The sequence below is a fragment of the Oncorhynchus mykiss genome, chromosome 3, assembly GCF_013265735.2.
Source record: "Oncorhynchus mykiss isolate Arlee chromosome 3, USDA_OmykA_1.1, whole genome shotgun sequence".
Classification (NCBI taxonomy): domain Eukaryota; kingdom Metazoa; phylum Chordata; class Actinopteri; order Salmoniformes; family Salmonidae; genus Oncorhynchus; species Oncorhynchus mykiss.
Window position 1 is genome coordinate 69,523,830 of NC_048567.1, and position 21,853 is coordinate 69,545,682.

Sequence of the window (21,853 nt, forward strand, 5' to 3'; positions counted from 1 at the left end):
CCCAAGACAGATACACTAACCACAGTCCCCAAACAGTATGCTTCTCTCCTGGAAGGGTTTGCAGTATGCTTACTAGGGGTAGCATAGCTGCAATACTTCAAAATGTCACAGTAATAATGAAGAAAGAAGTGAATAATAATTTGACCTGGGGGAAGATGCAGTATGAGACCTGGATAAATTAAGATCATTTCCTCCTGATCTCTCTCCCACTCTTTGGCACAGTGTTTCCTGTTAAAGTAGACTTTAGCTCACATCTCTTCATGAGAACACTAGTGCATGGTAAGAGATAGCTTAGAGCCACAGTAAATCATCATGTGTTACACTTTAATGGGAAGAGATCATTGGTGCCGGTTTCAGGGGAAGTTAGACTTTACAGGAAACAAAGCCGTTAACTTTAGCAGTTCCTCCTATGAAGCTGCTCTTAACGCTTATCTGGGTGAGTTACGATGGGCGTCCTCTTCACCACTAGACATGTTTACATCCAAGAAGTCGTATGCATGTCCCCCCAAAAAATATGTTACAGTTTGGGAACAATATGTGTCTCTGTGTGTGTGTATTTTTTACAACATTTTTTATTTAACCTTTATTTAACTAGGCAAGTCAGTTAAGAACAAATTCTTATTTACAACGATGGCCTAGGAACAGTGGGTTAACTGCCTTGTTCAGGGTCAGAATAACAGATTTTTACCTTGTCAGATCAGGTATTTGATCTAGCAACCTTTCAGTTACTAGTCCAACACTCTAACCACTAGGCTACCTGCCACCCCAGACACTCTTTTTCATCATTGGTTAGATCCCCCTTTACGTCTGTCTGTTTGTTTATCATTGTGGTCAACGCTGTCTGGAATATTCTGGATTCAGAAATGTGGGAAAGTTTTTCATTTTCTTTTCTTTTGCTCTTTTGTCGTGGTCATGCTCTTTAGACAATTAGATATCTCACGGGCAAAACATAGTCCACTACAGTTCTGGATTTAAGTGCCACAAACCTGCAATTCACGTGGTTTCAATTTGAGTGTGCATGCATGTTTTCTGATCAGACAGCCCACGGAGAGGAGATGGTTGTGACCACAAAGGGTCTGATGGACCACAAAGTCTAGCTTTCTCTGAGCACGACACGTGATAGATAATTAACATTGGACGGTCACAGAGGAAACTAGAAAAGTGCTGTTTCAAACAGGAAAAGATTATACAGTCTGGTTTATTGGAGTCTATGTGGTGCTTGTCATGTTGGGTTTCCTACAAACATACAGTGTATGCACTGAAACTATAGCTCAGCCTTTCACTATAGCCGTCCCAGACTGTCCAATGCATTTAGATCAGGGGAGGAAGTATTTAACATCTCAATTCATCATGTGAATATTTACATGCGAGTTACTGTGCGTTAACATTGGAGTGTGTTCTCTTATACACTCCACAGACATAGAGTCTAACAGATTAGCATTTTAGAGGAGGCAGTTTCTGTAGCTCTCCTCTGTCACCCTGGCTGTCCTTAACACTGTGCTGAGGTGTTGAGCCTGGTTCCTGTCACGTATACTCCCTCTCCAGCCTCTGGGTCATCAGGCTGCTGATTATCCCGCACACCTGTCACCATCGTCTCGCGCACCTGCACCTCATGACACTCACCTGGACTCCTTCACCTCCTTGATTATCTTCCCTATATCTGTCACTCCCCTTGGTTCTTTCCTCAGGTGTTATTGACTCTGTTTCCATGTCGGTGTGTTGTTTGTGGTCCGTGTTCATTGTTGCCTTTATTTATTAAAACACTCACTCCCTGAACTTGCTTCCCGACTCTCAGCGCTCTCAGCTCGTTATAGTCCCAGTGTTGACCATGACACTGTTGAGACCCCCGACGGGGTCCTCTGGCCCAACGGCTTTGAATGACACTGTTGAGACCTTCGACGGGGTCCTCTGGCCCAACGGCTTTGAATGACACTGTTGAGACCCCCGACGGGGTCCTCTGGCCCAACGGCTTTGAATGACACTGTTGAGACCCGCGACGGGGTCCTCTGGCCCAACGGCTTTGAATGACACTGTTGAGACCCCCGACGGGGTCCTCTGGCCCAACGGCTTTGAATGACACTGTTGAGACCCGCGACGGGGTCCTCTGGCCCAACGGCTTTGAATGCTGTAGGAGTAGGATACATGTTAATATACCAGATGCTTGTCGCTGAGCCAAAAGCATTAGCTGTGGTGTTGGGCATGTGGGTGGTCTGGTCTGGTGTGATCAACTGTTCAGAGAGAACATTCTAGAAGGGTGTCTGGCTTCGTGTCTGGGACCGCCTAGAGCATTGTCCTACATACCTGGTTCTGGACAGCCGCAGCTTTGGTCCCAGCCCAATCAACTTATCCTTAAGCATGTCATTAAATAGCTGAGTCAAGAGTGTTAATTTTGTGCTGGGACAAAAGCCTCCACACTCCGTACTCCCCACAGGACCAGGAGCGTGGAAGTGTGGGTAGAGAGAACGATTGGAGAGAAATTGAAATACCTCTGCCATGTGTGTTAACACCTTGACTTGGTTCTCGTGAACTCATTCATTCAGTCGGCCTTTGACCTCTGGTTAACCCTGTAGCATGTCTCCAAATAGGAAAAACAACAAACCAGGGTTATGTTTCTTCAGATGATGTGAATAGTTCTGAAAATGTAACTAACACGAGCAATCAACTAACCATTGACCTCATGGACAGGACCATGTATAAGCCTCCAAAGTGCCAGCTAAGCAGACCTCAATCCCTGTTCTCCACCAATGAAACCCCTGGCCTCTCCTTGAGAAGCCTCAGGCTCTCTATGTGATGATGGATGTTAAGGTGATTAGTGTAGCAGACCTGGAAGAGGTGATGTTGGAAAGAGCAGGTTGTTGTGATGGTGGTGGGTGGGGGCAGGATATACTGTAACACAATACCATTGTCTTCAGCTGAAATAGTCATCAACTATTTTAGGCGCCAAACTGCAAAAACAAATGGATTCCACGTAGCCACATGTCGTGTTTTTGTCCTTTTTTGGAGGGGAACATATTTGTTCTATGTGTCTGTCCAGAGGTGATGTGTCCTATTGTGTAGCTGGTGGGGTTTCCAGTCCACTGTCCAGTCGATGCCTCTGTGATGTCACACCTCAGCAGGGGTACATCCCAATAGTCTGACATGGCTTCCTCTCCTTATCCTCTCCTGTACAGTGCTAGAACACATGCTGTGTGGAAGCAATATGGAGGACGCCTGTTGACTACCAGATTCTCTTTCACCTGTCCAGTTCTGTAATGTCAATGCAGATTGAGGAAAAGCGGACAAAGTAGTGGAAGCTACTTTAGGTTATTATGATGTCAAAAGGAAGTGCAATTTAGACTTGAATGAGAATGAGTCAAGTCTTCACTATACCCTTCAGCAGTCAGTTAGTCTGGGCTGTCCCTCCCACTGCATGCCTGTACTGAAGATCTACAGTCTGCTAAAGATGGGTCGCCTTTAGATCCAGAGATCCCCAGAGATCTACAGTCTGCTAAAGATGGGTCGCCTTTAGATCCAGAGATCCCCAGAGATCTACAGTCTGCTAAAGATGGGTCGCCTTTAGATCCAGAGATCCCCAGAGATCTACAGTCTGCTAAAGATGGGTCGCCTTTAGATCCAGAGATCCCCAGAGATCTACATCCCGTTAGGGAGGGAATTGAGCCCCAGGCATTCCATAGGGGAAGGGAAGAAGGTCCTTTGTGGTGGGGAAGATAGGGGATCATGAAAGGACATCGTCTGCAGGGTGAAAGACTCTTTGTGAACCCGGGGAGGGTCTCAATGTGCTCTTTGGCAGATCTGCGCCCAACACGTCGTATAAGGAGGGAGAATTTCTACGATTCCTAATCTGCCACTTTGTCACGCTGAGAACATAAAGTAACCGGTTGGAACATTTTGGGAGTTTTCTGCAGGCGGGGGAGGGGTGGGGGGTTGGGGGATCGGGTATGGCAAATGCTGTCTAAGCAGGCGCTGGTATGACTGTGTAGATAGGGAGTTAAGAGGACACAGTCCACACAGTCATAAGATAAACCAGCCTTGGAGACTCCTTGCATGTCACCTATAGACTGACAGTCTCAGATATATAGGCTGAGTCGCTCGTTCAATGCATTCAATTCTCTGATAGGGAAACAGTTTGGGCAGGTTTTCCAGGGAGTGTTGGCTTTCCTTTCATTGCTGTTCACTGTCAGGCTCAGCTGTTGAAACTCTTGTGGAACATTAAGCATGCAAATATATCCTTTAGGTCAAATAATAATAAAAGTAATAATAATAATGTATTACTTTTGTAAAGCACCTTTTATTATACAAGAATAATCTCAAAGTGTAAATAAGTAATTTGCATTCATGTATGGCCTTATAGAGGTAGTAGTGTTTTGTGCCTTAGTGACCACAGTGGCCTCTGGGAATCTGACGATTTGTCCAATGTCCATGCTACATGTTACAGAGTGTGTTGTGTTCCTGTTGGTATGCAGCCAAAGATCTCCATGGGAAGCCTGGGGTAGAGGTTCCAGACATTTTTCAATAGTGCCCCACTTCCAGCCTGGAAATGTTTCCGTGTGACCCACCAAGTAAATAGAACCATTTCTCAGACCACAACCCAGTCTTTAGTCACAACCATTGCAGAACTGTCCACAACCCAACAATGGGTCCCAACCCACCAGTTAGTAACCACCATAGGTTATGGGACTTCTGTCTTTGATCTTGTCTTGTCCACACTGAACTGTGGTCATGGTTGTTTCATGTTTGTGTCCAGTCCTGTACAGACTGCCTCATGGTAGTAGCACTGGTATGCAGCCTAACATCTCTGTGGGGAGTCTGGGGGGGATTGTTCACAGGCTCATTCTCACTGTCAGAATAAGGATGTCAGTCTACTACGCTGATGAATGGGAGGGTTTCATATAAAAGGAACATGTGCTGTCTGTCTGTCTGTCCAGTCTGTCTGTCCAGTCTGTCTGTCTGTCTGTCTGTCTGTCTGTCTGTCTGTCTGTCTGTCCAGTCTGTCCAGTCTGTCTGTCTGTCTGTCTGTCTGTCTGTCTGTCTGTCTGTCTGTCTGTCTGTCTGTCTGTCTGTCTGTCTGTCTGTCTGTCTGTCTGTCTGTCTTGTCTTGTCTTGTCTTGTCTGTCTGTCTGTCTGTCTGTCTGTCCAGTCTGTCTGTCTGTCTGTCTGTCTGTCTGTCTGTCTGTCTGTCTGTCTGTCTGTCTGTCCAGTCTGTCGGTCTGTCCAGTCTGTCTGGATGTCCCAGTCTAGTCCAGTCTGTCTGTCTGTCCAGTCTGTCTGTCTGTCTCTCCAGTCTGTCTGTCTGTCCAGTCTGTCTGTCTGTCCTGTCTGTCTGTCCAGTCTGTCTGTCTGTCCTGTCTGTCTGTCCGTCTGTCTGTCTGTCTGTCTGTCTGTCTGTCTGTCTGTCTGTCTGTCTGTCTGTCTGTCTGTCTGTCTGTCCTGTCTGTCTGTCTGTCTGTCTCTCCAGTCTGTCTGTCTGTCCAGTCTGTCTGTCTGTCCTGTCTGTCTGTCCGTCTGTCTGTCCTGTCTGTCTGTCCGTCTGTCTGTCTGTCTGTCTGTCTGTCTGTCTGTCTGTCTGTCTGTCTGTCTGTCTGTCTGGCCAGTCTGTCTGGATGTCCAGGGGTGTTAATGGCTGAAATGAGTCAGACGAACCACATCGGAACAACCATTTAGCACACAGACCACCATACAGATCATATCCTCATACAGTACCCGAACTATCACACTCAGTCATGCAATGACCCCACAGTCATGAACAACTGCTATAGACACGCGGTCTGTTATATACATATTATATTCACAGCACGGCAGAGCCTGAGTATATAGGCTACTGTGTATAATTAAGCTACATGCGTGTTCAACTATACACATGCATATCCCATGTGCCACCTGTAAGCTACACATGAACATATTACAGTATGTCTGTGGGTTATTACTGTTTATACATGCATGTGGTGAGTTCCCATGATATTGTTTTGTTGTCTCTAACCCAGTTCTCTGTGATGTGTTCTCCAGGGTGGAAAGAAGCACAGTGGGCCATGTGGAGGGAGAGACTGCAGCGGAGGGTGTCAATGCTTCCCTGAGAAAGGTGCCAGAGTAAGTCCTATTCTGTCCATTGTTCTGCTGTCTAACCCCTACACAACACTATGTGTCCCCAGCTCTATCTCCATCTCTAGTCAACCCTCCATAACTCTATACCACAGGTGGCTGGTGGTACCTTCATTGGGGAGGAGGGGCTCAAAATAATGGCTGGAACCGAATACATGGACTGGTATCGAACACATCAAACACATGGTTTCCATGTGTTTGATCAGTTCTATTCACTCCATTCCAGCCATTATTATGAGCCGTCCTCCCCTCACCAGCCTCCTGTGCTCTACACCTCTAAATGAAGTATTTCTATTGACTATAGAGGAGGTGTGAAAGCACCATAACAATGCAACAATAATAGAAAGACTACTTGAAGCGATAACACCCAACCAGATCTATTACAGTTTGACCAGTATATCTACCAATGGGCTGTTTCCCAACCCCTTTGTCTCACATCTTTATCCTCCTATCACACATGCTGTTAACAGGGTCAGGGCCCTATTAGTAAAAGGGAGGAGAGGTGAGAGGAGAGAGGAGAGACGGGGAGAGTTGGGAAGGAGAGAGATGGAGAGAGGAGAGAGGGGAAGGAGAGAGGAGGAGAGTTTGGAAGGAGATAGATGGAGAGTTTGGAAGGAGAGGGGGAGAGTGGGGAAGGAGAGAGGAGGAGAGTGGGGAAGGAGAGAGGAGGAGAGTGGGGAAGGAGAGTGGGGAAGGAGAGAGGGGAAGGAGAGAGGAGGAGAGTGGGGAAGGAGAGAGGGGAAGGAGAGTGGGGGAGGAGAGAGGAGGAGAGTGGGGAAGGAGAGAGGAGGAGAGTGGGGGAGGAGAGAGGGGAAGGAGAGTGGGGAAGGAGAGAGGAGGAGAGTGGTCGAGGAGAGAGGAGGAGAGTGCGCAGGATCTGTAAGAGGAACCAGTTAGTGAGCAGGGATATAGTCTTGGTGGTGGGTGTTATCACTTACACAGCAAATTGTTCACTGCTGATTATTTTGTGTAACATTTCTAGTGTTGTTTCAGGAGTTAAATGTCCCTCTGTAAGAGACAACTTAACACTCAGTGGTGGAAAATAACTCTAGTATTAGTGTTAATAATCAGAATTATTCTTTTACACTGTAGAGAGTAAAAGAGTGCCATTAAAACCACACCGATCATTGTCATATTTCCCAGCATGCTCTACTGCCGGTAGATTTTTTTCAGGATTGTTTTTAATATCTGTGTACATTGATTTTTTTCATTAATCTTATGTTACACAAAGATAAATAATAAATAAATATTTTCTAAACGAATCCAATTAGTTAGTTAGATTTATTACACCCGTTACTGAAATGGTTGTTCCAATTTAAATGGTTTAGGTAGGTTTTTTAAATTATGTTTTTTTAACCCTAGCAGCTCTTCTGAATGTAGGTTGCGCGTGAATAAAAACTCCAACTGTTGGATATCCTAACTAAGTCTGGAATTACACATCACTTAATGGGATTTGCAGGCCTGATGTCGCCTGTAGGAAATAATTCAACAACCCTGTCTCTGTCACGAAGAAATACAGTCATGGGTGTTAACTCTACAATTTACTCAAAATGAAAATAAATATGCAAATTAGGCTTTAAACCATATACTGTGAAAACAACACCCAAAATGATTTACTGTAACACTAAGGTGTTAATTTCTTACACTGAGAAAGTGTAACAGCGTCACCACGAAGCAAAATGAGTCCAGTTTACTCAAAATTAAGTGCAATATATTACACTGTAGGTGTTGCAAACACCACAATCAAGTTCCTAAGAACACTTTAATTGTTAAATGGGGAACACTGCAACATAGTACAATTTTAACACTTTCAAAAGTGTTATTTTAACACCAGTACAGTAGGACTCATATCGTATGTTCACTGAAAATAGTGTACATTTCACACTTTTAGAGTTAAATGGGGAACTCTGAACTCTGGGAACTCTGCAGTCCAATCTTTAACACTTTGAAACGTGTTATTTGAACTAATTAGCTCTCAGTCTCACGTCAGAATTAGACGTTCATCCATGTTTCTCAAACGTCAAATTTAACATGGTTTATGATTAAATGTAGGCATTAACTCTGATATCTTAAGGTTAGGCATTAACGGTTGACGTTTGGGACAGGCTTAAAACAAAATATAAAAATACACTTTTTATCGCTGGATTTGAACATGCAACCTTTGGGGAACCAGAAGCTTATGCATATCCGCCATCCCCGTCCACAACACTGTAGCAAACCAAAGCCTACTCGAAGGTAACAGCACTCACTGTTGCCCCTAGTGTCCGGTTCCCACGTCATCTCCCAACTTCCTCAGGATGGACGTCGAATGCTGACTTGTAACACGGGTGAGCTAGCTGATTTTAACGCCAGTACAGTAGGACTCATATGTTCACTGAAAATAGGGCACTGTGCCACCAGAGACCCTGGGTTCGCGCTCTGTCGCAGTGGTCTAGGGCACTGCGCCACCTGGGAGACACTGGGTTCGCGCTCTGTCGCAGTGGTCTAGGGCACTGTGCCACCCGGGAGACCTTGGGTTCGCGCTCTGTCACAGCCGGCCGCGACCGGGAGGTTCGTGGGGCGACGCACAATTGGCCTAGCGTTGTCCGGGTTAGGGAGGGCTTGGCTGGTTTGGCTGGTAGGGATATCCTTGTCTCATCGTGCACTAGCGACTCCTGTGGCGGGCCGGGCGCCAGGTGCACGGTGTTTCCTCACACATTGGTGCAGCTGGCTTCCGGGTTGGATGCGCGCTGTGTTAAGAAGCAGTGTGGCTTGGTTGGGTTGTGTTTCGGAGGACGCATGGCTTTCGACCTTTGTCTCTCCCGAGCCCGTACAGGAGTTGTAGCGATGAGACAAGATAGTAACTACTAACAATTGGATATCATGACATTTTGGAGAAAAGGGGGTAAAATTCAAGAAAATAGTGTACATTCTACACTTTCAGATTTAAATGTACACCATTGATTTTGCTGTGTAGGAATGTCTGATTACTGAGAGAGTGACAGGTGGGGGGGACAGTGTCAAACCAATAATATGAGAATAGTTGTATTCTATTAGAGCTCTTGTTACAGTGCAAGCTCAAACTCAGACAAAGGGGCCAGTTTGGTTCTTTCTGCTCATCTTCAAAGTATTCTCATAGGAACTGTTAACGCCTCAGTACAGACTGTGCAGTCGTGGCCAAAAGTTTTGAGAATGACACAAATATTAATTTTCACAAAGTTTGCTGCTTCAGTGTCTTTAGATATTTTTGCCAGATGTTACTATGGAATACTGAAGTATAATTACAAGCCTTTCATAAGTGTCAAATGCTTTTATTTACAATTACATGAAGTTGATGCAAAGAGTCAATATTTGCAGTGTTGACCCTTCTTTTTCAAGTCCTCTGCAATCCGCCCTGGCATGCTGTCAATTAACTTCTGGGCCACATCTTGACTGATGGCAGCCCATTCTTGCATAATCAATGCTTGGAGTTTGTCAACATTTGTGGGTTTTTGTTTGTCCACCTGCCTCTTGAGCATTGACCACAAGTTCTCAATGGGATTAAGGTCTGGGGAGTTTCCTGGCCATGGACACAAAATATTGATGTTTTGTTCCCCACTTAGTTCTCACTTTTGCCTTATGGCAAGGTGCTCCATCATGCTGGAAAAGGCATTGTTCGTCGCCAAACTGTTCCTGGATGGTTGGAAGAAGTTGCTCTCGGAGGTTGTGTTGGTACCATTCTTTATTCATGGCTGTGTTCTTAGGCAAAATTGTGAGTGAGCCCCACTCCCTTGGCTGAGAAACAACCCCACAAATGAATGGTCTCAGGAGGCTTTACTGTTGGCATGACACAGGACTGATGGTAGCGCTCACCTTGTCTTCTCCGGGACAAGATTTTTTACAGATGCCCCAAACAATTGGAAAGGGGATTCATCAGAGAAAATGACTTTACCCCAGTCCTCAGCAGTCCAATCCCTATACCTTTTGCAGAATATCAGTCTGTCCCTGATGTTTTTCCTGAAGAGAAGTGTCTTCTTTGCTGCCCTACTTGACACCAGGCCATCCTCCAAAAGTCTTTGCCTCACTGTGCGTGCAGATGCACTCACACCTGCCTGCTGCCGTTCCTGAGCAAGCTCTGTACTGGTGGTGCCCCGATCCCGCAGCTGAATCAACTTTAGGAGACGGTCCTGGCTCTTGCTGGACTTTCTTGGGTGCCCTGAAGCCTTCTTCACAACAATTGAACCGCTCTCCTTGAAGTTCTTGATGATCGATAAATGGTTGATTTAGGTGCAATCTTACTGGCAGCAATATCCCTGCCTGTGAAGCCCTTTTTGTGCAAAGCAATGATGACGGCACATGTTTATTTGCAGGTAACCATGGTTGACAGAGGAAGAACAATGATTCCAAGCACCACCCTCCTTTTGAAGCTTCCAGTCTGTTATTTGAACTCAATCAGCATGACAGAGTGATCTCCAGGCTTGTCCTCGTCAACACTCACACCTGTGTTTACGAGAGAATCACTGACATGATGTCAGCTGGTCTTTTTGTGGCAGGGCTGAAATGCAGTTTTTTTTTGTGATTCAGTTCATTTGCATGGCAAAGAGCGACTTTGCAATGAATTGCAATTCATCTGATCACTCTTCATAACATTCTGGAGTATATGCAAATTGCCATCATACAAACTGAGGCAGCAGACTTTGTGAAAATTAAATTGGCCACGACTGTATGTGACGTTCTAACCACAAGGACAGAGTTCTTCAGTTCTTAATGCACACAGCCAGTGATAATAAGACTTTGTCAGTGAGTTTTTAAAAATAAAAGAATGTGGCTTGAGGGAATTGTACTCTAACCCGGCTGTGTTGGGACTTGGGAATTTACCTGGTCGACAATACAGTGTGTGGAACATCTGACCTCTACAGTCACCATGGTTACAGGAAACCCCACAAGGAGTGGTGGAGTTGAAAGAGACAGGAAGAACATTCAACAGCTTTAAGGATGCGAAGGCCTTGTGAGTCAGAGTCAGACCATCAACGCTATCTCCTCCCTCCCTCCTCTCGCTCTGTCTCTCACGCTCTGTCTCTCTATCTGTGTCTCTCTCTCTCTCTCTTTCTCTCGCCTTCAATTCAATTCAAGGGGTTTTATCTCTCTCTCTCTCACTCTATCTCATCTGGATAGAGAGGGGTAAGAGTCTTGATTTCTCCCTTATTGGCACCTTGGCATGTTGTTCCCGTGACATTTGTTCCAGCAAACAAAATGCAAAGAAAGAAAAAATTGTTGGGTCTCTACCACTTCCTATTCTCACTCCCTATTCTCACTCCCTCACATTCACACTCCCTATTCTCACTCCCTCACATTCACACTCCCTATTCTCACTCCCTCACATTCACACTCCCCATTCTCACTCCCTCACATTCACACTCCCTATTCTCACTCCCCATTCTCACTCCCTCATATTCACACTCCCTATTCTCACCCCCTCACATTCACACTCCCTATTCTCACTCCCTATTCTCACTCCCTCACATTCACACTCCCTATTCTCACTCCCCATTCTCACTCCCTCATATTCACACTCCCTATTCTCACTCCCTCACATTCACACTCCCTATTCTCACTCCCCATTCTCACTCCCTCATATTCACACTCCCTATTCTCACTCCCTCACATTCACACTCCCTATTCTCACTCCCTATTCTCACTCCCTCACATTCACACTCCCTATTCTCACTCCCCATTCTCACTCCCTCACATTCACACTCCCTATTCTCACTCCCCATTCTCACTCCCTCACATTCACACTCCCTATTCTCACTCCCCATTCTCACTCCCTCATATTCACACTCCCTATTCTCACTCCCTATTCCCACTCCCTCACATTCACACTCCCTATTCTCACTCCCCATTCTCACTCCCTCACATTCACACTCCCTATTCTCACTCCCCATTCTCACTCCCCATTCTCATCCCCATTCTCACTCCCTCATATTCTCACTCCCTCAAATTCTCACTCCACGTTCACACTCCCCATTCTCACTCCCTCACATTCTCACTCCCTCATATTCTCACTCCCCATTCTCACTCCCTCATATTCTCACTCCCCATACTCAATCCCTCATATTCACACTCCCTATTCTCACTCCCCATTCTCACTCCCTCATATTCTCACTCCCCATTCTCACTCCCTCATATTCACACTCCCTATTCTCACTCCCCGTTCTCACTCCCTCATATTCACACTCCCTATTCTCACCCCCCATTCTCACTCCCTCACATTCTCCCTCCCCATTCTCACTCCCCATTCTCACTCCCTCATATTCTCACTCCCCATTCTCACACCCTCATATTCACACTCCCTATTCTCACTCCCCATTCTCACTCCCTTATATTCACACTCCCTATTCTCACTCCCTCACATCCACACATCCACTGGGCCTAGTTGTAAAATAATTTATTTCAGTTTGACATCATAAACACTTGTGCTATCCAAAAATATATTTTTTTTACAATCCATGTTTATTTCAAAAAGTAGTGGTGTCTATTGTCTATTGTCTTGCTCCTTCCACTTTATTTCTAGCATATTTTTGTAGTAAATTATCCATGCCCTGAGAGTCATTTGCGTCAGTTGAGCCAAATCAACATCTTCTCCTCGTCAGGCTGATGGATTTGTCCATGAATCAAACTGAAGAGAAGACATTCCTCACAGATGTCTGTCCCCTCTCCCTCTCCCTCCCTCTCTCCCTCTCCCTCACTCTCTCCCTCTCTCTCTCCCTATCTTTCTCTCTCCCTCTCTCTCTCTCTATTTCTCTCTCCATCTATCCCTCTCTCTTTCTCTCTCCAGCTATCTTTCCCTCTCTCTCTCTCTCTCTCTCTCTCCCTCTCACTCTCTCTCTCTCTCTCCCTGTCCCTCCTCTCTCTCTCTCTCTCTCTCTTTCTCTCTCTCTCTCTCTCACTCCCTCTCTCTCTCTCTTTCTCTCTCTCTCTCTCTCTCTCTCTCTCTCTCTCTCTCCCTCTCTCTCTCTCTCTTTCTCTCTCGCTCTCTCTCTCTCTCTCTCTCCCTATCCCTCTATCTGTCTTCCTTTATCTCTCTCTTGGTAAGAGTGAACTCATCACGTTTTCCTGTTGATCATTCACAGGCCCCTGGATTGGCAAAGGTTGAACTACAGCTGTTTTGAATGGATGACAGTTGTTTGCGGTTGAACTGGCGACTGCACAAATATCAACCACTCCCGGGGGTCGATCACGGCCATACAATGTTCAATTTTTACGGCTTCTCGAAACAATATGAATGTGGCAATACAGATGTAGAAGGGAATCGACGACACAGTCACTCTCCCATATTCATCAGCCTGGCATCTGTGTTAGAATATGTCTCTTAACTCCACCATGAATACACTGAGGAACAACCCGAAACTCCTGAAATTCCAGGGTCCTTCAGCTTGTTGACACTCTCCCACAGACCTCATTACTGTAGGAAAAATAAAAATAGAGAGAGAAACAGAGAGAGGGAGGATTGACAGAGAGCAGAGAGAGGAGTTGATTGTGTGAGAGAAAGCTCTGTTCCAGAGATGGTAATTTCATGGGTGTTTAGCATTGGCCAGAGAAGTGATATGGTATGGTTGTCCTCTATCCCTGCCACCACCCACTCCCCCTGGCAGACTGCGGAGTGTTTTATTCACAGAGAGAGTTCAAGAAAATTTCACGCTCCTCTAGGCACTGATACACACTCATAGTTGCTTCATCGTCAAAGTTATTGTGGGTTGTAGCTCGTAACGCCAATCCAACAAAACTGGAAAATAAAGAAAGTGCTTGTTTCCATAAGACTTTAAAGTTTTGACAAATGCATGTAAAGTGATTGACGGGCCCACAAAACAAAGGATGAAGTTGGTGTTGTAAGGTATGGATATTTTAGAGGTATTTTGCAACTTTTGAAGGACAAATGAAACCAAGAGCCTCTAGGCCAGAGGCCCCAGTCTAGTTCAGTCTAGTTCAGTCTGGCACCAGTATGAACAGCCTGTTGTCCAAGTCAATGATTGGCCTGGCCCAACACAGGACAGCATGAGGACTTGGGACACAAGGCTTCCTCAGCAGAAAATATGTTCAGCAGATCAATGCTCTCCTTTGTACTAGGAGCCTTCCTCCTCCTCCTCCTGCGGGGAGGGGGCTAGAATACCACAGGGAAAAATTACGGTCCCCAAAAACAGTAGAACAGGACTGGAAAGACCCCACTGTCTTCCAGAGAGAGAGAGAGAGAGAGAGAGGGTGAGGGAGTGAGAGAGTGAGAGAGACTGTTCCCCATCCCTTCACGGGAAAAGATGATGGCCGATGTGGAACAGGACATGACACGCGGCACAGGAAGCTGAGCACAATAACAAGCAACTGATTTTTTTTATTTTATATAGACAACGACTCTTCGTTGGTGGGAAGGAGATTGTGTGTTTGTGTGTGTGTGCATCCGTGCGTGTCTATAAATGGCATGATTTCCTTGTTGCATGAAAACAAGGACATGTATACATCCCGAAATCCGTGCCCTCATCCGTCATCAACTTCCCTGTCTCCATAGGGACAGGATAATGGAACTGTCCGGAATGCCATGGCCCTCTGAGGGAAGATCTGAGAGGCCACTTGTTCTATTTACAGTGCGCTTGTGTGGATGTGTGTGTGTGTGTGTGTGCATGTGCATGTGTGTGCATGTGCAAGAGAGAAACGACCCTGGTGAACTCTCCATCAACTCTTTTAAGCTCTTTTTGTACTGTAGTGTAGACCTTTTGATTTCAATTTCAATCAGGGGAGAATGTCTGCATAGAACATAGAACATCATGCATAGAACATCATCAAAAACGCTGATTACTGTTTGACTGCCACAGTGTATTGAGCCTCAGATAGTGAGCAGAACCCCTAACCAGAGCCAGGGCAGGATGGGATGGGATCTGAACTGATTTGCTGACAGGTTGGACATCTTGTCTATTGACCTGTAGGAAGCATACCAGCCTAACAAGCATAATGTCAGTGCCCAGCCTGGCTGCAAGCCTCTCAGCCAAACGGATAATCCTCAACCACATCCAAGTGTGTAAACCCTGACCTTAACCCCATACCTCAGCCATGACCTTAACCCCATACCTCAGCCCTGACCTTTACCCCATACCTCAGCCCTGACCTTAACCCCATACCTCAGCCCTGACCTTAACCCCATACCTCAGCCCTAACCTTAACCCCATACCTCAGCCCTTACCTTAACCCAATACCTCAGCCCTGACCTTAACCCCAAACCTCAGCCCTAGCCTTAACCCCATACCTCAGCCCTAGCCTTAACCCCATACCTCAGCCCTGACCTTAACCCCATACCTCAACCCTGACCTTAACCCCATACCTCAGCCCTGACCTTAACCCCATGCCTCAGTGCTGCCAGTCAGGTATGAACTAGACCCAGAGGAACAGTGATGGGAAAGAACAGGGTGTACTGATGTGTGTGGGCGAGGGAACGGGAGGGGAGAGAGGGGAGGAGGTCTAGATTTGGGATGGGAGGTTGCTGTTTTCTTCTCTCATGGCTCTGATTCCTTCAGAGAATCAGTGTGGATCGTAGGCTCTTGTCTTGGCCCGCTGTAAAATATGTGGAAATGAAACGTTCTTCTGTAAAGAGAGGAGTTAGACAGACAGCGAGCAGCTGTGTGTGTTTGTGTGTGTGAGGATGTGTGTCTGTCTGTCCAAAAGCTCAACATGTTATCTCTGGCAACCGAGAGAGAAATATCACCACAAACTGTTGCTGAAGATCAACAGCGCTAATGATCCAGAAGAGAGAGTGACCCAAACCTGTTAAAAACACTGGTCAGCCCTACACCTGAACAAGTTCTAGAAGAAGCTAGAAGAAGCTTCAGACATACCAGTGTTTGTCTTGTCTCCTCTCCAGTCATCGTGCAGTTTTTAAGATCTTCTGTTGCCACCTTCTGCAGAGAAGTGTGTGTGTGTGTGTGTGTGTGTGTGTGTGTGTGTGTGTGTGTGTGTGGACAAGGATTTTGTGTGTGGATGAGTGTGTTGAGACATTTTTCCACTAGATAAATGTTTATGGCACATTGACTGTAGATGACACAAGGGTATACTGTAGGACGTTTTGTTTGTATGTATGTGTGTAGTCTGGTTTCAGGACGTCAGTTAGATGGTTAGGGTGGGGTGGGGAAGGGGGCGGGGCTGACTTCAACCTTGTTAAAGAGAAGTGTCTCTTTCCAGACACACACACACACACACTTCATAATTCAGGAAATGGACGTCACAAGATCTCGTCTTACAGTTCCCTCTGTAAGTATTGGTACAGTGAAGTCTAAATCATATTACATTTTCTCAGACACACACACACACACACACACACACCATCCCGCACACACACTCTTCATAATGGACATCACAAGATCATATTTCCCTCATGACATCTTTGTGGTCAAAAGAGACTCCTCTTCTGTTTTTTCTCGTTTATCACCTCCTGAAAGAAAGAGATGTTTGACCCGTCTATCCTGCACCCAGCTGTGGCCCAGCTTTAAGGGCCTGGTTGTTACATTTAAAAATGATGGCTGTGTTTTAGGGACAAGAGGTGCATTGTGTGTGACGGACAGAGGAGCATCTCTTTTAGGAATAGGATACACACAAACATGCACGCACGCACGCACACACACACACACACACACACACACACACACAAACACAGAGAGAGAGAGAGAGAGAGAGAGAGAGAGAGAGAGATATTGAGTGAAGGTTGCAGACATGTATATTTAAAGCCAAACAGGAGGCCAGATTAACATTCTAGAACAAACGAGAAAGAGTGTATTTTTATTCTACTGATTAATATCATTATAGTTTAGTCAAAGGACAGATGTCAGCAAGCCTCCACTGATAAAGAGGGTACAGTCATGCTGAGTAGCTACAGTATAAAGCCAACCAACAACAGTCCTCTCCATCATTTTGTGTTTATCACAGAATCTCAGTGAGTACAGTCTCTCAAGCTGTGGTGAGTAGTAGTTCATGTTGAATTATGGCTGTAGTTAGTTTACTCATGCAGCATGCCTCCTACTGACTGTACGCCTCGGTAAGCTCCTTAAAAACAAATTATTTCACCACTATTAATGGACCACAGGGCTGGGATTAACAGGGAATAAGAGTGAAAGGTCAGCTCTGAGGAGGTCTGAGACCATGTGTTTATCTGTCCTCTCAGGCATAAACAGTTACAGGACACAATATGACACTGACATAGTTTGACTGACTGGTCATTCAGATCCAAGACTGCCTGAGACCATTTCATATGTTTTATTGTTGTTGTATTTTACCCCCTTTTTCTCCCTATTTTCGTGATATTCAGTTGGGATCCTGTCTCATCGCTGCAGCTCCCCAGAGGGCTCAGGAGAGGCAAAGGTCGAGGCATGCATCCTTCGAAACATGACCCGCCAAACCGCGCTTCTTAACACCCACCCGCTTAACCCAGAAGCCAGCCGCACCAGTGTGCCAGAGGAAACACTGTTCAACTGACAACCGAAGTAAGCCTGCAAGCACCCGGCCCGCCACAAGGGGTCACTAGAGCGCGATGAGCCAAGTAAAAACCCCCTCGGCCAAACCCTCTCCTATCCCGGACGATGCTGGGCCAATTGTGCGGCGCGCTATGGGACTCCCGGTCACAGCCGATTGTGACACAGCCTGGGATCGAACCCGGGTCTGTAGTGACCGCTCGGGAGCCTCCAAGCTGAGATAATTTCATGAGGTAAACAGTACTGATGTTGGAAACAAACAAACAGTCTTGTCATCCAAAGTTACATTTGCTTATTTTCTAAGCAATAATTGAATAATAAGTAATTATCCGATTGAATTTTACAATATTTGTAATTAATAATATTTTAATAATTTACTTAAATCAGAGTATAGTCTGGGTATGGTAGTATTATGGTACTGTTGTCGTGACAACACTATAAAGACCTTCACAGACAGTCTGGTGTAGTTGTTAGCTCCTCAGACTCCAGACCACACATACCCCTTGTCATGTATTGTCATGTTGTGTCCTGTTCCTGTTCTTTCTCTTCACCCTGTCTCCCTCTGCTGGTCGTATTAGGTTACCTTTTCTTCCCCTCTTTCCCCCAGCTGTTCCTTGTCTTCTCTAACTACCTCGTTCACCCCTTTTCCCACCTGTTCCCTTTTTCCCTCTGATTAGGTCTCTATATCTCTCTCTGTTTCTGCTTCTGTCTTTGTCGGATTCTCGTTTGTGTTTCTCATGCCTGAACCAGACTATCGTCGTGTTTGCTGCAACCTTGTCCTGTCCTGTCGGAATCTGCCTGTTCATCTAACCTTGTCCTGTCCTGTCGGAATCTGCCTGTCCATCTGAGCCTACGTGTGTTTCGTCATTAAAGAAACTCTGTTTTGTTAATTCGCTTTTGGGTCCTCATTCACGCACCTGACAGAAGAATCCGACCAAGAATGGACCCAGCGACTTCGGATCCTCTCCACTCAGCCGTCGAGATCCAGGGAGCGATGCTAGGCAGACACGAGCAGGAATTGTCTGCTGCTCGACATGCCGTTGAGACCCTGGCCACCCAAGTCTCCAACCTCACAGAACAGGTTCACCATCTCCGCCTCGATCCACCGGCCACTTCCAGGGCTTTCGAATCTCCGGAGCCCAGAATCAATAACCCGCCGTGTTACTCTGGGGAGCCCACTGAATGCCGCTCGTTCCTCACCCAGTGTGATATTGTGTTTTCTCTCCAGCCCAACACTTACTCCAGGAGCACTGCTCGTATCGCCTACGTCATATCTCTCCTTACTGGACGGGCTCGTGAGTGGGGCACGGCAATCTGGGAGGCAAGGGCTGAGTGTACTAACCAGTATCAGGACTTTAAGGAGGAGATGATACGGGTTTTTGATCGATCTGTTTTTGGGGAGGAGGCTTCCAGGGCCCTGTCTTCCCTATGTCAAGGTAATCGATCCATAACAGACTACTCTATTGAGTTTCGCACTCTTGCTGCCTCCAGTGACTGGAACGAGCCGGCTTTGCTCGCTCGTTTTCTGGAGGGTCTCCGCGCAGAGGTAAAGGATGAGATTCTCTCCCGGGAGGTTCCTTCCAGCGTGGATTCCTTGATTGAACTCGCTATTCGCATAGAGCGACGGGTTGATCTTCGTCACCGAGCTCGTGGAAAGGAGCTCGCGTTCTCCGTTGCCCCCCTCTCCGCATCACTACCATCTTCCTCTGCCGGCTCGGGTGCTGAGCCTATGCAGCTGGGAGGTATCCGCATCTCGACTAAAGAGAGGGAACGGAGAATCACCAACCGCCTCTGTCTCTATTGCGGTTCCGCTGGTCATTTTGTCACTTCATGTCCAGTAAAAGCCAGAGCTCATCAGTAAGCGGAGGGCTACTGGTGAGCGCTACTACTCCTGTCTCTCCTTCAAGATCCTGCACTACCTTGTCGGTCCATCTACGCTGGACCGGTTCGTCAGCTTCCTGCAGTGCCTTGATAGACTCTGGGGCGGAGGGCTGTTTTATGGACGAGACCTGGGCTCGGAAACATGACATTCCTCTCAGACAGTTAAGGGAGCCCACGGCCTTGTTCGCCTTGGATGGTAGTCCTCTCCCCAGGATTCAGCGTGAGACGCTACCTTTAACCCTCACTGTCTCTGGTAATCAAAGCGAAACCATTTCTTTTTTAATTTTTCGTTCACCTTTTACACCTGTTGTTTTGGGCCATCCCTGGCTAGTTTGTCATAATCCTTCTATTAATTGGTCTAGTAATTCTATCCTCTCCTGGAACGTCTCTTGTCATGTGAAATGTTTAATGTCTGCTATCCCTCCTGTTTCCTCTGTCTCTTCTTCACAGGAGGAGCCTGGTGATTTGACAGGGGTGCCGGAGGAATATCACGATCTGCGCACGGTGTTCAGTCGGTCCAGGGCCACCTCTCTTCCTCCACACCGGTCGTATGATTGTAGTGTTGATCTCCTTCCGGGAACCACTCCCCCCCGGGGTAGACTATACTCTCTGTCGGCTCCCGAACGTAAGGCTCTCGAAGATTATTTGTCTGTAGCTCTTGACGCCGGTACCATAGTCCCCTCCTCCTCTCCCGCCGGAGCGGGGGTTTTTTTTGTCAAGAAGAAGGACGGGTCTCTGCGCCCCTGCATAGATTATCGAGGGCTGAATGACATAACAGTGAAGAATCGTTATCCGCTTCCTCTTATGTCTTCAGCCTTCGAGATCCTGCAGGGAGCCAGGTTTTTCACTAAGTTGGACCTTCGTAACGCTTACCATCTCGTGCGCATCAGGGAGGGGGACGAGTGGAAGACGGCATTTAACACTCCGTTAGGGCACTTTGAATACCGGGTTCTTCCTTTCGGCCTCGCTAACGCTCCAGCTGTCTTTCAGGCATTAGTCAATGACGTCCTGAGAGACATGCTGAACATCTTTGTTTTCGTTTACCTTGACGATATCCTGATTTTTTCACCGTCACTCCAGATTCATGTTCAGCACGTTCGACGTGTCCTCCAGCGCCTTTTAGAGAATTGTCTTTTTGTGAAGGCTGAGAAGTGCACGTTTCATGCCTCCTCCGTCACATTTCTCGGTTCTGTTATTTCCGCTGAAGGCATTAAGATGGATCCCGCTAAGGTCCAAGCTGTCATTGATTGGCCCGTCCCTAAGTCACGCGTCGAGCTGCAGCGCTTTCTCGGCTTCGCGAACTTCTATCGTCGTTTCATCCGTAATTTCGGTCAGGTGGCAGCTCCTGTCACAGCCCTTACTTCTGTCAAGACGTGCTTTAAGTGGTCCGTTTCCGCCCAGGGAGCTTTTGATCTCCTCAAGAATCGTTTTACATCCGCACCTATCCTTGTTACACCTGACGTCTCTAGACAGTTCGTTGTCGAGGTTGACGCGTCAGAGGTGGGCGTGGGAGCCATTCTTTCTCAGCGCTCCCTCTCTGACGACAAGGTCCACCCTTGCGCGTATTTTTCTCATCGCCTGTCGCCGTCGGAACGTAACTATGATGTGGGAAACCGCGAACTGCTCGCCATCCGCTTAGCCCTAGGCGAATGGCGACAGTGGTTGGAGGGGGCGACCGTTCCTTTTGTCGTTTGGACTGACCATAGGAACCTTGAGTACATCCGTTCTGCCAAACGACTTAATGCGCGTCAGGCTCGTTGGGCGCTGTTTTTCGCTCGTTTCGAGTTCGTGATTTCTTATCGTCCGGGCTCTAAGAACACCAAGCCTGATGCTTTATCTCGTCTCTTCAGTTCTTCAGTAGCCTCCACTGACCCCGAGGGGATTCTCCCTGAGGGGCGTGTTGTCGGGTTGACTGTCTGGGGAATTGAGAGGCAGGTAAAGCAAGCACTCACTCACACTCCGTCGCCGCGCGCTTGTCCTAGGAACCTTCTTTTCGTTCCCGTTCCTACTCGTCTGGCCGTTCTTCAGTGGGCTCACTCTGCCAAGTTAGCCGGCCACCCTGGCGTTCGGGGTACGCTTGCTTCCATTCGCCAGCGTTTTTGGTGGCCCACCCGGGAGCATGACACGCGTCGTTTCGTGGCTGCTTGTTCGGTCTGCGCGCAGACTAAGTCCGGTAACTCCCCTCCTGCCGGCCGTCTCAGGCCGCTTCCCATTCCCTCTCGACCGTGGTCTCACATCGCCTTAGATTTTGTCACCGGACTGCCTTCGTCAGCGGGGAAGACTGTTATTCTTACGGTTGTCGATAGGTTCTCTAAGGCGGCTCATTTTATTCCCCTTGCTAAGCTTCCTTCTGCTAAAGAGACGGCACAAATCATCATCGAGAATGTTTTCAGAATTCATGGCCTTCCGTCAGA

At 47.0% G+C, this 21,853-nt stretch overlaps 1 protein-coding gene across 2 annotated transcripts in view; it reads left to right on the forward strand.

Moving 5' to 3' along the window:
* Nucleotides 1–21,853, forward strand: part of LOC110520475 (collagen alpha-2(IV) chain) — a 126,023-nt gene that overhangs the window by 54,054 nt on the left and 50,116 nt on the right. For both annotated transcript variants that reach the window (XM_036975025.1, XM_036975026.1), the window contains exon 4: nt 6,004–6,084. In XM_036975025.1, the coding sequence (XP_036830920.1) occupies nt 6,004–6,084 (81 nt within the window). The remainder of the gene's footprint in view (nt 1–6,003; nt 6,085–21,853) is intronic.